Here is a 17,957-nt window from a genome sequence, read left to right on the forward strand (position 1 = left end):
GTGACAAGGTTGTCTTTTTTAATATATCATCAGTTGCTTGTGGACCTGCTGAGGCAATGCTCCCACAATCAGTGGAGGCAGAACACTTTGATGGGCTATCACTCCTCTACTGGTAGGAAATGCCATTAGCTTGTTATCTGTTATCGAGTGACTTTAAACAAATACTAATGCTTTTAAAGCTTATTTGGTTTCTGTCATAGCTTTGTTTGCTTTGGATGTCCAGTTTGTTTGTGTTTGATGTTAAAATAGGAGCAACGTTTTTGCTTGTTTATCTGTTTCTGAAACATGGGCATGGATTCCACATATCCTCTGGAACATTTCAGCATATACTAATATTCTGTTATCTAATTTTTTGTTGGTATAATGTATATACATTATGGTAATTTTAAAATGACTTTAACTTATTTAGAAGAGTTAGACCTTAGAAGACCTTAGAAGAGATTAAAGGAATGTGTTGTTATTCTGAGTCATTTTAAGTTCATTGTGGTGATGAACCAACAGGAAGTGGACACATAGAGCAAGACAGACAGGATGCAGACTGGGGGGATACCTGTGTGGGTTTGTTATTGTCCTTTAGCACATATCCTCACATGGCTTGTGGAAGGTAAGACAGATTAGGGAGAATATGTGATCAGTTTAATGCTAGATCTTTTGTAACGCAATCTCAGGCACTCCATCTGAGCTCACTTCGTTAAGTTGTTAATGGGTAAACAAATTCTTAGTGTTCTCATGGTGCTAAATAATATTATAGACAATGTTTGTACAAGACAAATGCATGTATAAAGCTTTGGACATAGATTTAATGGACGTAAACATGCAGTATCGGCTTTTTAAACGCGATAAAGGACATATCATTACACTGCACAATTAAATAAGTCTAATAAGCTTATTACTAAATAAGCTTTGTTGCTAAAGTGTTCTTTTGCTGCTTAGCCTGACAAATAGATTTAAGTACATTGTTTAAATAAAAATGGAAGAGAAAAAGAATACTAATTTGGGAGATGGAAACCAGGTCAAACACATCACTATTAAGAAGCATGTTCATTTGCCCTTGTCCTGTTCAGTTCACTCTGACCATCACATGAACTAAAAATGAATTCCATAGACACTGTTACCTAGTTGGCATGATTATTCTGAGTTGAGTATCATGGAACACATGAGTGCCTCTTTGCCAACTGTTTCATGACTTGACATGTTTTGGTGCCAATATAGAACATCTTATTTTTGCTCTCTAAAATCATATAATTTGCATACTATGCAGACATACTCTATCTAATGCAAAATATAAGAATGGATATGAATTAATAAATAATTAAAAGGAACATTGTTCAGAGTTCTATTAGCATCACATTCAGTGAAAGAACAGAGCAATCTCTGTTGCTTTCAGCCTGTTATGGGGATTAAATTCAATAGAGATCAGTCTGTCATTTAACAGATTGAATACATACCCTCTTTCTATAAAGGCTTTACCGATTGGTGCTCTCAGTGTTTACCTACATGGTTGATTGATTTTGATATAAATCTAAGCTCACTTTTCCTGTATAAGCACATTTAATGGGTGATTATTCCTGCCATTATTCTGTTTAGTGTAATTAAAAACAGTGGCCAATTTTACTGTGAATGATTTTAAAGCTAGAATCAGTAAACAGTCAGGAATTCTGTTGTAAGGTACATGATCTTTTTATTATTTCCATCCACTAAAGATAATCTGTATTTTAGAAATAAAAATTTTGAGCCTTGTGATTGTTTTTTGTTTTTGTTTTTCAATGTAAATATCTCTTGTACTGATATTTAATAGAATAACTGCTTTTCAGGACAATAATGGGGCCCCATGGCATCAAACGTGCTATGGAGAGACTCGACTTCACAGACTGTAAGAAAGGGCTTGGTGAGTTTATTATAATATTACTAAGAAAACTGCATTTAAGCAAAGCATTTAATACACAATTCCTTTTGACACTTTGATTTATTCTTTCACCCCTATTTCAAAGAATTCATCTAAAAAATATTGTAATATTAATCTGCTAGGTGTGAAGATTATTGGGGGCTACAGGGAACAGAGTGGTGAAGAGTTCGGTATTTTCATTAAAAGGGTTTTACCAGGTGGTGTGGCAGCACACAACGGTATGTTCCCTCTCCCAGAATCTCAAATAAAAGTACACAGTCAAAATTTGGATATAGTTTATGTTTCTCATGGTCTTAAAAGTCTTATGATCTAAAGACTTATGCTTAAATGTATGCATGTTTTTAGACAAATATTAATTGAACCTAGGTTTAAAATTATTTACTAAACTATATGTTTCATAGCAAAAAAAAAAAAAGAAAATAATATTTAAATAAAAACAACCAACAAATGTCATACATTGTAACTCCTTCAATATTATATATACACTCATTTAGCACGTTATTAGCAACACCTGTACACCTACTTATTCATGGGATTATCTAATCAGCCAATTGTGTGGCAGCAGTGCAATGCGTAAACTCATGCAAAAACGGGTCAGGATCTTCAATTAATATTCACATCAACCATCAGAATGGGGAAAATTGTGATCTCAGTGATTTCGACTGTGGCATGATTGTTGGTGCCAGACGGGCTGGTTTGAGTATTTCTGTAACTGCTTGTAACAGTTAAAAGTTCGGGCAAGGAGGAGGCAAGTACTGGCTGAACAGTAATCAAAGTTGTTGTGAAGGGAACAATGGAAAGGAGGAGGCGAGAACCAGCTTGACAATATAAATAATAGTTTTAATATAAAACTGAACAAAAAGACAGAGGGAAACAAAAAATAATTAAAATGGGGGGGTACTTCCTGTAAAAGTGTAGTTTACCCCCCAAAAAACATTTTAAAGAGAGGGAAAAGGCCAACGAGGAGCGGCAGTGAGAGAGAGAGAGAGAGAGAGAGAGAGAGAGAGAGAGAGAGATGAAAACAAAACACTTACTCGCCAGTTCTCCGATACGCCGTAGCTTGGTCCTCGGCCACTCCTCCAACCTCTAACGGACAACAACCGCACCTCCCCGGGTGGGTCGGAGGCAGTCCTCCAGCCCCTGGCGGACAGAATGCCCCACGGCATTGTCGGGTCTCCCCTGCCCCTGGCAGCTGCCCTGACTGCTCCAGGCGGTCGGTTAGGAGCCCCTTCTCCCCTTGCGGTCGGCGGCCGTTGCTCCACTTCCGGGCGAGAACCAGCTTTACAATATAAATAATAGTTTTAATATAAAACTGAACAAAAAGACACAAACACACACATGATGGACAGCTGCCTGTAAACAATCTCTCACTCTCTCTCTCTCTCTCTCTCTCTCTCTCTCTCTCTCTCGCACCACCATCCACAGTTGGCCTTCATCCCTCTCGGAGGCTTAATTAGCCTGATATGGGACCGGGTGTGCAGAATCACCACCCAGCCCCGCCCTCCGCCCTGTCACAGTTGTATTGAGAAACAAATGTAAAGAAACACAGACACATATGCAACGCAGCCGCGTGCGTCTCTCTCTCTCTCGGACCGACATCTCCGGCTGCCCTTTATCTAGCTGATCAGCTGATTCAGCACTGGCTGTGCTCCATCATGGCCAGGTCACATCCTCCTCCTCATCATACTGCTGATCTCCTGGGATTTTCATGCCCAAAAGTCTCTAGAGTTTACTCAGAATGATGCCAAAAACAAAAAACATTCAGTGAGCGGCAGTTCTGCAGCTGGAAATGCTTTATTGATGATATAATTGATTGACTGGTTCGAGCTGACAGAAAGGCTACGGCAACTCAGATAAAAACTGTGTACTATTGTAGTGAGCAGAATAGCATCTCAGAATGCACAACATGTTGAACCTTGAGGCAGATGGTCTACAATAGCAGAAGACCACGTCGGGCACTTTAATAGGACCATAGTGTTCCTAATAATGTGCTCAGTGAGTGTAAAATGTAATAATATAAGATAGAATGAGATACTTCTGATTAACAAAATTTTTTAACTACATAATTCCCATACTTTAATTTGTGTTGTTTCATAGTTTTGATGACTTTTCTATTGTTTTAAAATGTGGAAAATAGTAATTATAAAGAATTAATGGGTGTTTCCAAACTTTTGAATGGGGTACGGTTTGTCACAGGTATTACGGATGATGCCCTCTTTTTTCTCTTTCAGGGCATCTTAAAGCAGGGGACCTTATTTTAGATGTCAACAATATGAGTTTAGGTGGTGTTACAAATGAAAGGTAACATACTTTATTTTGAATTGGCAATGGAAGCTATTTGTCATTATTTTATAGACTGTACCATCACCTCTGTAATTTACAGATACATCACCCATTCCTTGAAACTTGAGAAAATTAGAAGATACCTACAACCCCGATTCTAAAAATGTTGGGACAGTCAAGTGTTTACCACTGTGAAACATCACCATTTCTTCTAATAACACTTATTAAGCATTTAGGTAATGAAGACACAAGTTTGTTAAGTTTAAAAAGTGGAATTTTCCCCCATTCATCCATTATGCACATCTTCAGCTGCACAATTGTACGGTTTTTCTTTGCATTATTGTGCGCTTCATAATGCACCACACATTCTGAATTGGAGACAGGTCAGGACTGCAGGCAGGCCAATCTAGCACCCGCACTCTCTGCTTATTCAGCCAGTATATAAAGTTGTCCTGCTGAAAATGCCGGTATGTCCCTTGAAATAAGGTGCTGGATGGCAGTAGCATATTGCTTCCAAATGTTTACATATCTGTCTGCATTAGTGGTGCCCTCACAGATGTGCGAGTTACCCATGCCATGGGCACTGACACACCCCCTTGCCCATATAGACACTGGCTTTTGGACCTGACACTGATAACAGCTTGTATGGTCCTTTTCTTCTTTGGCCCATATATCACGACGGCTGTGTTTTTCAAAAACGATTTGAGTTCCACTGTTCTACTTTCCATCTAAGATGAGAACGATTCCAGAGAAGTCGGCAGGTCTTCTGGACAGTGTTGATGTAGAGATCAAGCGCATTCAGAAGTGGTTTTTGTCTTGCCATTTACGCACCAAGATTTTAATAGATTCTTTTAATATTTTAACTATATTGTGTTCACTGTAGTGGGTAAAATGCCCAAAATCATTCCAATTTGTCTTTGGGAAACATTGTTCTTAAAGTGCTAGATTATTTGCAGAGGCATCTGTTGGTAAATTGACAAGTAACAAATGATCCTAGCTCTTGAAGGACTAGGCTGTTTTTGGAAGCTTCTTATACAGTATACAGTACTATTACATGATTACCTCACCTGTTTAACATCTCCTGTTTCACATTGCCTTGTTATTTCAACTTGTCAAATTGTTATTAGTCTTAAATTGCCTGTCTCAACTTTTTTTGGAGCATATTGCAATCATCTGATTTGAAATTACATTTCTATTACATTTATGCATTTGGCAGACACTTTTATCCAAAGCAACTTACAGAGCCCTTATTACAGGGACAATCCCCCAAGTGCAACCTGGAGTTAAGTGCCTTGCTCAAGGACACAATGGTGCTGGCTGTGGGGATCGAACCGACAACCTTCTGCTTAACAGTTTAGTGCTTTAGCCCACTACGCCACCACGTACATAAAAAATAAATATAAAAAATTCACAGGGTAAAACATCATATAATGTGTAGATGTAGTGTTTTCAATTTAGCAAATGGTGACTATATGTAACAGGTAAGGAGGTGGGAACCGGCTGAACAGTCAACATAAATTGTGTCTGTGTGGCCACGTGTATCTCTCTCTCTCCTAAAATGGTGTCTCCAGCTGCCCTTTATCTCACTCTCCCGCTAATCAGCTGATTCAACGTCAGCCGGGCTCCATCACGGCCCGGCCACACACTCCACCTCGACACACTATATTTTTCAAATCACTTCTTTTTGTTTTTATTAGCATTTTTCATACTGTCCCAACTTTTTTGGAATTGGGGTTGCACATACTTTAAATTATATCAGAGCAACTAAATAAAGGTCAAACTTTCTTTGTGGTGTTTAATTAGAGCAGTGGAGATTCTTCACATGGCATCAGCTACAAATCACATGTCTTTACTGATCATTCGTGATGATGCATCCAGGTAAGATGACTTTTACAAACTGGGCGACATTTAAAAATTCTCTAGGGCTAGACACATACAGTACCGTATGTCAGTACTGTCTAAAATAGCTTTAGACAAATAAATTGCTAGGTATTCAGTATTTAATGTAACCTCTTGAGGAACCTATTTTCAGAATGAAACATTTACACGTGATTTACATGGATTTGTTTTGTGTTAAGAGATGTAAATTCAATGGAGGAAGTAAATATTGCTTGCCACATTGCACGTGCACTGTTGGACATCATACAAAGTAATCCTAAAAAAATGGATGAGTGTAGGACCTCTTGTTTTCTTTTTCAGTTCTTTTTGTTTTTGTAGTTGATTTTAAAAATAGCATACTACATTTCAGTATAGTACTTAAAGTTGTAAGTACATTAAATCCTTTAGCACTTAGAATTCGTTTAGAATTTTCAAACTTCTTGTAGTGTGATGGAATTTATCCAGCACTAATTTCATGTATTGTTTTTTTAAAGAACTCCAAACACGAGTCTTTTTAGAGTCCAGCTGTTTTTTTGTTTGTTTGTTTTTAATCTCCCAAGGATTCTTGATCCATACAGTAAATTAGTACTGACAGTATGGAGGTGTTACTCCATGCTTAGGACATTTTGGAGGATGTATACTGGGATACTTTATTGTCTGTTAGCAGAAGTCTGTGTGTTGAGCAGTTGTCAAATACTTGTTGGCTGCCTAAGCTTAAACAGAGCTGGCATTTTACTGGTCTCAGTGACTTCCTAACGCACACGTTTGTTCTCACGGCTGAACAACTGTTGACGTATTCAGGCCTCAAGTCCATCAGATGTGTCCTGATTTTAACCAGCTGATGGCAGATTTTAAGCTTTTGTAAAAAGATTTCAATCATCATAAATGGACAATCAGGCAACTCAAACGAAATTGCATTACACAGAATCTGAGAACATTATGTCAAGAATTTACAGATTACAGGACAAATTGCATTTCTGGTTTGGAAACCGTTTGACTCTTAACTTGGATACTAATTTATCTGTGATTACTCTCCTAATCTAATTAAGTGCTTCTAAGCGTCTTAAGGACTAATGAGGAAGTTGCACTTAATGGGAATTATCGTTGTAAATGTCCAACGAACAAGTTTCAAGCTTTTAAAATGGGGGTGCTTATGCTTTTTTACAGATTAATGGTTTATATTAAACATTGACATGGTCTATATTAAAAAATAAATATGCTCCATATTCCTACAAACATTTTCTCAAGATCAAGTACATAGACATTTTAATGTTTATTCACAATTATGTAATCCTTAATTGTGCGTGCGTGTGTGTGTGTGTGTGTGTGTGTGTGTGTGTAATTAGGAGGGAATTTGCTGAACTAATGGAAAAATATGGCTTCAGCAGTAGCACTAGTTCTGGATTAGACAGGATATCTCCCACCCCGGTTTCCACAGGTATTTTCCATTACGTCCATCACCATATTGTATTTCAGGAGTCAATGACTAATGTCTGATTTTTAGAACTGATGAATAAATTGAAATGATGGACAACAACAGCTTTCAGTATATTCCAGCTAAGAAAAGTCTCATTTGATTCCTTCCTTACATCATTGTTTCCTACATGATGAGCCATGCATTTTTATTCATTTTGTTTCAAGTACCAGAACTCTTTGCTGAACCTATGATCCTATTCTCCATCATGATTCTTATTTTTACCAAAATATTGGTAACACTTTACAATAAGGCTCCATTCGTTAACATTAGTTAATGCATTAGGTATCATGAACCAACAATGAACCATATATTTTGTACAGAATGTGTTCATTTTTATTAATGTTTTTAGTTAATAAAAATATAATTTTTCATTGTTAGTTCATATTAGTTCACAGTGCATTAACCCCTTAAACTCTGGTGCATTTTTGGGCTGCTCTCCGCAATTTTCCACACTCAAATTTAAAAGCTCACCATTCACACATTCTGTGGACTAACTGCAAAAACAAAATGGTCTAATGTTTCAGAGAACCAGAGAAAAGAAAAGAAAAATACTCCAATTATTCATAAATAATATTGCATGCGTTTTTTTCTATTCCACTGGATGGCAGCAAACAGTAGAATTTTTATTTTTTTTCTCTGTCAAATTCCATCTCGATATACAGATCTGAATTGTAGGTGCTGCTCTAACGCATTTTAGGCCTCACAGATGTGCTTGTCCATAGATATTCAGTCTAATTTTCAGTTCAAGCACCACCTTCATTGTTTCATGAAATATCTTACCCTCTGAGTGGACTAGAAGCTCAATCTAGGTGTTATTGATGATGCAATGATGTATAATGTTTTGTCATCTATAATTTTTTTTGGATATTCAGCCAAGCAAGCTCAGACAAGTAATAAATGGCTGATTTTTTAGGAAACTCCCTAAGGTAAAAGCAGATATGACATTTTTAACTAGGGGTTTATAGCAGATGTTATCGGAGCATAAATTGTGACGTTTGTATTTGATAACTTACAGAAATCATATTTCACTTTGTGTTTCTTTTGAAAATCTTTCCAGCTGTGGTATTAGGACAATCAACTTTTACAGGCATATTCCTGAGAATGAGAGCTTTCAATTGATGTTTGACTTGTCCATTTAGGTGCTACGTGAATTACTTTTATTTTCATTTAAATATTTCTATCTCTTTACCTCTAGGGGTCACTCATTTTCAATGCGAATATTTTGAGTCCTTATTATGTTATTTTATTTAATGTATACAGAGACTTTAACGTTTTAAGTGTAAATGTTTTTCACAATGTTGCAAACCCCCCCTCCCTTTGGACCCACTAGCGGGTCCTTCGATTTTAAGGGCAATGTTAACATCTACAATTTTAATTTATTTTTTATGTATTACTATATGTTGAAATTAACATTAAACAAGATTAATAAATGTTGTGAAAGTTTTGTTTGTTGTTGTAAAATGTTTATTGGTAGTTTATGTTTACTAATTTTGTTAAGTAATGTTATGTTACCCCTTATGTAAAGTGTTACCAAAATATAAATAATTTCCACCATGGCTTGCTTAAATGTGAAAGTTATGACAACTGAAGACATAATTACCTACATATAACAAGTAATTGTCATTTCTAAAGTTTTGTATCTACTTAAGTGTGTTCTTGTCAACCTTAAGGTGCCTAAGACCTGCCATTATATAGTAAGTGCTTAAGGAAAACAAATGTGTGGGCTGTTCTAATTCTAAGTGCTTTGTTGTATTGGTATTCTAAAAAACATTTAGCATTTATTTGTGCCATTTGTAAATGAAAGAGTTGAAGATGTTTCTATTATTAGTAATAAAAATGTATAATATCTTGTCTTCAGGTAAGATGACTGACACAGCCTCCTCTTCATCATCTTCCAGATCAACCAGTCCTCTGCTTCTGAGCCCTAAAGACCCAAACCCAGTATACACCACTGCCTGCACTGCCTCCCCATGTCCACAAGTCTGCACGTGAGAACAAATGGCACAATGAACATTTCATTGGGATAGATTGTTTTGTTTTGTTTCAATTGTTGTACATTTATTTTGGAATAATTTTAGTTTTAAAACGATCAAAACCCATTGGATTTCATACATTTATGCAGTTAATACCTCCTGACTTGAATGAGAGCCTGAATGAAATTGAAATCCCAGAAAGGATTATTTCATGATTATTGAGAGAAAAATATTAATCACCACACAAGTCATTGTGTCTGCTGTTGATGCAAGCCCTTATGCTTACCCATCTTCCCCATGCTTACCCATCTTCCCCAGAGACTGCATGATTCAGTTGATATGTGTTGCCAAGGGGACAGGATTAGGCCTTGTCATTAGGGGCGGAGCTAACCGTGCAGAGGGGCCAATGGTGTTCATTCAGGAAATAATGCAAGGAAGCGACTGCCAAAAAGTACTTCTAAATTATTATTGCTATTTAAATTGTTTAAAGCTGTTTTATGAGTAAACAAATACAGTTTGAATTATTTGTACATGTATAGATTTGTTAAATCTTTTGTTAAATCAAAGTGAAACATTGTCAATTTGTAAAGTAAATATTAAATTTGTGTGACTCTAGGATGGGAGACTAAAGGCAGGGGACCAGCTCATATCCATCAACAAAGAGTCACTCATCGGAGTTACACATGAAGAAGCCAAAAGCATACTCACTCGAACAAAACTCAGGTTAAAACATATATGTCTATATTTTAAAGGATTAGTTGAAAATTAAAATATCATTCACTCACCCTTGACTTTCTTCCATAGATCACTAACAGTGAATTTTTGAATAATTTACTGGCCGCTCATGTTGTGGATGCTCATGTATTTAAACACGTTTGTGTAACCCTATAGACCAGACCCTACAGTAGAAATAGCATTTATCAGACGAAGGTCATCTTCAGGATCCAGCAGTGGTCCTCACAGCCCCATCTCCCTTCAGCTTCCCTCCAGTACTGTTCCCCAGCTCAGGCCCACTGGACTGGGGGGAGCATGTCTTCCTGGAGGTCTTATTCCCAAGATAGCCAACACCCCCAACACTGGTAGTGAAACGTTGCCTCCTTTTGAACTTAGTAAGGTAAGATAAAAGACTGAGGACAATTCCTTCACATCTCAATCTGGTGACAAAGATTCATAAATGCAGTAGATGTTTCTTTAACACTGCTTAAAATGGTGTCTATGTTAGAATTAAATGCTTACTACTTACTAAATACTGCACAGTGTATAAAGTATACTGCCTACTATTTGTATTAAATAGTATCTGAAACAGAATTAATTATTCAACAATAAATATTACTATTCTACATTGTCTTCACCTGATGTAACATTGATCATATTACCTCATGTAGCATGCTTACTTTAGCAAGTCATCTTCGAAAAAAGTTTTATTTTGAATATCATCATCAGTGTTGGGTTTATCTGATTACAAAATAATTAGTTACTGTTATCTAAATACTCTTTAGTGTAGTGTAGCACATTACATTTTAAATTCTTGATCAGATTAGTTACTGACTTTAATTAAAGTAATTACTTTTAAGTACATTACTTGTGCCAATAGAATATGTATTAAATATATACATTTTTAATTCATATGTCTGTTAGCATTTTTGTTTTTCCATCCATTATTGTAGCATTACATCAGAAATAGTAGTAGTATGATCGTGTGCTGTTTTGAACTTAGCCCCACATCTTTCTTCCTCAGGTGCAAATAACAACAGCAAAGCCAGTGTTCACCCATGTATCCTCACCTGAGAGTGCCTGTACCACAGTGGCCAACTCTGGTACTGCTAACCCTTTATTATATTAACCCTAAACACTCTTTGTGCATCCTCAAAAATGTGTTTTATATTCTGAAAGCACCATGTTGTGAATGGTATTTTACTCTCAAAAAATATCAAACTTGCAAATAATTATTTTGGCACCTGAATTAGGCTACCTGTTTAGCAAACATTTAGATGACTGTGTCCTGCCGGCATGATTCTGTTCTCTCAGTGGTAGTTTAAAAAACATAAGTACTACCATCAACATTGCATGTAACTCCAGGTCAAATCCAGGATACTGAACTCTGTTCAGGACAGGGCTTACCGGTAATTTTATTTACAAGCACTTACAATAAAGCTTTCCTGTAGCAAAGATTTGAAGCAGATTTAAACAACAGGTGTACTAAACGGCAAACATGAAATGTGAAATGAGAAACAGAACTGTTTGTTTTCAATATCTGTCATAGTGAGAATGTTTATTGTTGTGTGGTCAGACTAAACTCTAATCTTGATGTAGTGGCACTGATGTAGGGGGTACTTCCTGTAACAGTGTAGTACCCCCCCAAAAAACACTGTAAAATTTAAATGAGAGGGAAAAGGCCAACGCGGAGCTGCAGTGAGAGGGAGAGAGGACAGAGAGACGAAAAAAAAAACACTTACTCGCCAGTTCTCCGATATGCCGTAGCTTGTTCCTCGTCCAATCCTCCGCCTCTCCGGGTGGATCGGAGGCAGTCCTCCAGCCCCTGGTGGACGGAACGCCCCGCCGCGTTCTCGGGGAACAGAAGGGGTCTCCCCCACCCCTGGCAGCGGTTCTCCCACTCCAGGCGGTCGGCAGCGAGCCCCTCCCCTCTTGTAGTCGGCGGTCTCAGACCCAGTCGCGTTTCAAGCGGCTGGTAGGGGACTCCTCCGCCCCTGGCAGCGGATAGGAGCTCCTTCTCCTCTCGCGGTCGGCGGCCGTTCCTCCGCTTCCAGGTGGCCTGGCTCCTCGTCCCCCGGCAGATGGCTGCGGCTGCTCCGTTGGGGTGGAGGGTAGTGGCGAGATCTCTACTACGGCGTATCCCTCCTCCTTCCCGGGTTTCGGCACCAGTGTAAAGCGATATAAACGTGCAATGAGGAGGCGAGAACCGGCTTGACAATATAAATAATGGTTTAATGAGAAACTTAAACAAAAGACACAAACACACACATGACGAACATGTCCGTAAACGATCTCTCTCTCTCCCAAACCATCCTCCGCAGTCGGCCTTTATCCGTCTCGAAGGCTTGATTAGCCTGATAAGGGACCGGGTGTGTAGAATCACACCCCCCCCCCACCCCCCCCCATTATTTAAACCATGATCAATGGAAAAATGCAAATGCAAATGCTGCAGCAATGTTCAACCCAAATCTACACCCTTGATTTTTTTAACATGTGCTAAAACTGGCACTGTCTCTTTAACAAAACCAGCTTTTCTGTAAAGAGCATCTGTAGATGTTTTTCTCTCATTTTAGTAGAGGGTTTGCTCATAGCAGATCGCTATGCATCAAAAAATCTATATTTTTACCCACCCCTACTTTCCGCCATGCTGTAGAAAAGGTCAATATAATTTCTTGGGTGTCACAATTTTAAGGACTGTTACATTTTTAGGGGGGTACGTATATCTACTGTGACATCATAGTTCTCCCATAAATAAATAAATAAACTTATTTGGTGACCCAAAAATGTAACCAATTCTCGTAAAGTGCCACAAAAATATGCGGATTCTGAACAACGAATGATGATTGTTAGAGCTCTAACCTGTGAGTTCAGTTACTCTCTTCAGTTATACATCATAAGAGGATTTGGCAGGGTTGGCACTTGGCACTATTCTGAGCAAATCATTGTGCTTTCTCTCCAGTTCGCAGATCAGGTCAGGGTTGTGTTTATGGAGGAAAAGAAATAGCCTGTGTAAACAATTTTAATTCCTGCTTGTATACAAAGCATTTATTCATGGTGTCATATAAGGGATCAAATATAATGGCATGATATTTGGGTGAGAGTTAAAATTGTTAACCGATGTGTAGCTGCTATAATTTTCCATTCACTGATGAAATCTACTAAGAATTTATACTCACTGAGTTATGTAAGAGCATTGAAAAAAAGAATTATGTCCTTGATCAAAATCAAAAACAGATGTTTTGCAAAAGAGAGAGAGAGTGAGAGAGAGAGAGAGAGAGAGACAGACAGAGAGAATTGTTTGCAGTTTAAATGTGAAGCGGCACTGATTGATTTGCAGATAACCAGTGCATTTTTTTCTTCATCTGTTGACATATTACCTTTTGAAACAGGAAGTTTAGTGCCATATTGAAGGGATCAGACCCTTTTTGTTAAAATAGCCATTAGGCTGTGGTTACGTCCAAGCCGAGAGCCACAATTTAATATTCATTAAATTGTAAAATTGTTAGTTGGTGGCAAGTGTTAATAGGGGGAGGGACATCCTCATTCTAGAGAGTATTTGATTGGACAAAAATATATTATGCAGGATGAGTCATCAATATTTTTGGTCCTTTTTCCTGAATGAAAGAACATTTAAAAAATGTGTGTATACGCTAAAGGTTAATTGTGTCTATTAGGAGTACACTAGCATATATATGATTTTAACTCTAATAGACATGGACAAAAAGCCACAAATTTCAACTTAATTGGTCTCTCTTTCCTCAGATGTTACTGCTGCCTGTAATCCCAGCAATATCTCCAGATGTTTAAAACCTCCGTCCTCCAGCCCCAGCTCCCAGCTCAAGCCGGAGAAAATCGAGCAGGTCTCCCTTATCATATCCTCTTAATTAGCCAAATGACAGTGGTGTCAGTGTCAAATCCATGACCATCTGAAAAACAAAATTACGAAAACATCTTGTGTTAACGGCAAGGTCAAACGTTGGTCGTCCCTCCCAGCGGGCTTTAGCGATTAGTTACCCATCAGCCTCAGTATGGAATTGATCTTTCACTGTTTCGCTGTCATTTGCAGAGGGAAGTTGACCTCAATGTTGGGTGATATGTGCGCTTAGTGTGCTATCACATATCCACACTTCCTTTGGTATGATGGGAAAATCAACAGAGACTGTGCCACATCCAGGGGTGTAGATTCTAAGGGGAATGGGGATAATGATAATGAAAACAAGCAAGTACAACACCCCCCCCCCCCCCCATGATAAATGGAAACATGTTGATTCTTCACACTGTAACCCCCCTCACTCAGTGATGTTGCACATTCTGTAACTCTGTTGGCATTGAAAACAGTTCAAAGGACTAAACTTTTTTTTTTTTTTTTTTTAAGTTTTGCAATCCAGAAGCTCATTTTAATATATATATACTGTTAATAATTGAAAATAAATAAATTGTTATTTTTTATTTAGAATATTTATGTAGTAGATACATTTATTGGGATTAAATGTATTAAAATGTCATTTAAATTACATAAAATATATTATATAGATGTGTTAGAATGAGAATAGAGATGTGATAATATTATACTTAATAATAAACAGGCATTGAAGCATGTGTGTGTATGTGTGTGTCTGTGTGTGAGCGAGAGCGAGTAAAGCAGTAAGCACATTGTGCTCATGTAATGAAACATTCTAAAAGGGCAGTGGCTCTGTCCACAGAGACTGGAGGCGTTGGGATTAAAGCCTAACGAGTCCCCGGTCCAGACTCTAAGAGAAAGACTACATTTGAGCCCAGCAGGGACAGTGGCCTATGGAGGTGAGAATGATTTATATTAATCCTTATTATTAAAAGAGTGGCAGCTTTTTACTTATACAGTACATTATTCTGGTTTTATAGTGGCTCAATGTATGAATGTCATTGCATTAGATAACAAAATATTAAACCAATTCACCTTTATTTTAAAGAAAGTTAACGTTAGAACACTTTTCAAACAAAACATTTCAAGTTTGTTAGATTTTAAATGATAAAACAATAGATATGTTGTTCTAAATTAAGACAAAGTATTTGGGCACTTTGTGATTGTCAAACTTGGAATATGCCTATTGTTAAAGTGAAGAACTACTCTTGTGGTTACTCTGCTAGGACATCTGTGTGAACTTGAAGGGAACTGACTTTATACATCCAGTAAAATCCCATTGACAACAAAGTTAAGAAAAGGTCTAGCATCATTTGTTTGCATACTGTATGTCAGTGCTTTGATATTTTGTTTTGCAGTGCAAAGACATTCAGGTATTGGTAGGTGTTTCTAAGTGTCCAAGTGTCCACTCTTTGGTTCCACTGTATAAAGAAACATGGAATTGATATATGGACATTATTAAGCATTTTGTACTGTGTTATTGAACATATTTTTATAAGTCATTTTATTTTTCCCCTATAAGATTTTGAGAGAGTCACAAAGGAACTCTTTAATCTACAATCTAAGTCTAACACTAACTCAGAACAGGAAATAGCAAGATTCACATCAGATGATCTCACTGACTTTCCATCAAACCCTACGGTAAAGACAAAGGATATTTTATTATTGCAGCAGAAACATGTCAGCAAACAAATAATATGTGATTATGAAAAATAATAAAAACGTAATTTTTATTTTATTAGCCATCGTTATCAGACTCGTTATCAGATGATTTGGATGAGATGGAGAGACTAAGCAAAGACCACAATGAGGCCTTGAGAGAAATCAAGAGACTACAGGTAACATACAGTGACGTGCGGTGATGTCTTAAAGAGGCTATGGCACTGAGTTATGAAAGCCAGATTACCTGATTTATTGTTTAAGATAATAATACGTAATAACAGTAAACGTTACGCACAAGTGCGGCATATCAAGAAATTTACAAATCAGGATGTATATCGTGTACACTCTCTCTCTCTCTCTCTCTCTCTCTCACACACACACACACACACACACACACACAAGCGCGTAAACAGTGAACGTTACGCACAAGCGCAGCATATCAAGAAATGTACAAATCAGGATGTATATCGTGTACTCTCTCTCTCACGCACACACACACACACACACACACACGCGCGTAAACAGTGAACGTTACGCACAAGCGCAGCATATCAAGAAATGTACAAATCAGGATGTATATCGTGTACTCTCTCTCTCTCTCTCTCACACACACACACACACACACACACACACACGCCGTAAACAGTGAACGTTACGCACAAGCGCAGCATATCAAGAAATGTACAAATCAGGATGTATATCGTGTACTCTCTCTCTCTCTCTCTCATCACACACACACACACACACACACACACACACACACACACACACACACACACACAAGCGCGTAAACAGTGAACGTTACGCACAAGCGCAGCATATCAAGAAATGTACAAATCAGGATGTATATCGTGTACTCTCTCTCTCTCTCTCTCATCACACACACACACACACACACACACACACACACGCGTAAACAGTGAACGTTACGCACAGCGCAGCATATCAAGAAATGTACAAATCAGGATGTATATCGTGTACTCTCTCTCTCTCTCTCTCTCTCTCTCACACACACACACACACACACACACACACACACACACACACACACACAAGCGTAAACAGTGAACGTTACGCACAAGCGCAGCATATCAAGAAATGTACAAATCAGGATGTATATCGTGTACTCTCTCTCTCTCTCTCTCTCTCTCTCTCACACACACACACACACACACACACAAGCGCGTAAACAGTGAACGTTACGCACAAGCGCAGCATATCAAGAAATGTACAAATCAGGATGTATATCGTGTACTCTCTCTCTCTCTCTCTCTCTCACACACACACACACACACACACACACACACACACACACACAAGCGCGTAAACAGTGAACGTTACGCACAAGCGCAGCATATCAAGAAATGTACAAATCAGGATGTATATCGTGTACTCTCTCTCTCTCTCTCTCTCTCTCACACACACACGCACACACACACAAGCGCGTAAACAGTGAACGTTACGCATTTATCAGATCCTTCAAATCCTCACGGTTTTCCTTTACCTTTTCATTGTGGTAGGTTATATTCAGCTTCCTTTGCTCATCAAGTGCAAGGTTGATCCGAGATTTTCCAAAGGTTTTCAGTGTAATTTGACACTGGATGTGAGCTGACGACTTTTCATGCTTGGTTAAAGCTGCTGGCAGGTTGTTCAAATCACAATATCCTGCTGAAGTCCAAACAGTCTGACAGGTTGAAAAAAGCAGGCAGGGATAGTAGTACAGCCGCTGATTGTTAGAACAGCCACATAGCCAATCTTTTCTTACATACCAATCAGTTTGAAATGATCGGATAATTTTTGGGCCCTTTTGCTGTGCTAGTCCATCTAAGGCTGGCGTAGACCTCCCTCTTGCAATTAACTCATATTTGGTTATCAAATTTCCTAATTCCGTGATTACGGCCGGTGTTCTGTCATTTTGAATTTGGCGGGGATTAGGCATGTACGCTAGCTGTGGTGTAATGACGTTACCTACGCAAATGTCCAGAAATATCTCGATTTTAATTGGTCCATGTCTGATACGTAACGGAGATGATTACGGGCATAACATATTTACGTCAAAAGGCACAGCAGATTTGTGCTTTTTGCAGTACATGTTAAAGAATACAGGATCGAAGTGCGCATGCGCAACATGGGTTTTCCGCTTGTCGTCTGCAATGAATGGAC

The 17,957-nt window shown here is 38.1% G+C and overlaps 1 protein-coding gene across 1 annotated transcript in view; it reads left to right on the top strand.

Moving 5' to 3' along the window:
* LOC127626828 (syntaxin-binding protein 4-like) overlaps positions 1 to 17,957 on the top strand; it is a 53,346-nt gene continuing 35,389 nt past the window's right edge. Inside the window, exons 1-15 of the mRNA XM_052102895.1 lie at positions 1 to 112; positions 1,815 to 1,888; positions 2,029 to 2,124; positions 4,138 to 4,207; positions 5,993 to 6,067; positions 7,414 to 7,505; positions 9,403 to 9,532; positions 9,836 to 9,968; positions 10,134 to 10,240; positions 10,409 to 10,631; positions 11,256 to 11,334; positions 13,994 to 14,091; positions 14,935 to 15,031; positions 15,655 to 15,773; positions 15,875 to 15,970. Coding sequence (XP_051958855.1) covers positions 57 to 112; positions 1,815 to 1,888; positions 2,029 to 2,124; positions 4,138 to 4,207; positions 5,993 to 6,067; positions 7,414 to 7,505; positions 9,403 to 9,532; positions 9,836 to 9,968; positions 10,134 to 10,240; positions 10,409 to 10,631; positions 11,256 to 11,334; positions 13,994 to 14,091; positions 14,935 to 15,031; positions 15,655 to 15,773; positions 15,875 to 15,970 — 1,545 coding nt within the window. The 5' untranslated portion in view covers positions 1 to 56. The remainder of the gene's footprint in view (positions 113 to 1,814; positions 1,889 to 2,028; positions 2,125 to 4,137; positions 4,208 to 5,992; positions 6,068 to 7,413; positions 7,506 to 9,402; positions 9,533 to 9,835; positions 9,969 to 10,133; positions 10,241 to 10,408; positions 10,632 to 11,255; positions 11,335 to 13,993; positions 14,092 to 14,934; positions 15,032 to 15,654; positions 15,774 to 15,874; positions 15,971 to 17,957) is intronic.

The sequence above is a fragment of the Xyrauchen texanus genome, chromosome 33 (assembly GCF_025860055.1).
Source record: "Xyrauchen texanus isolate HMW12.3.18 chromosome 33, RBS_HiC_50CHRs, whole genome shotgun sequence".
Taxonomy (NCBI): Eukaryota; Metazoa; Chordata; class Actinopteri; order Cypriniformes; family Catostomidae; genus Xyrauchen; species Xyrauchen texanus.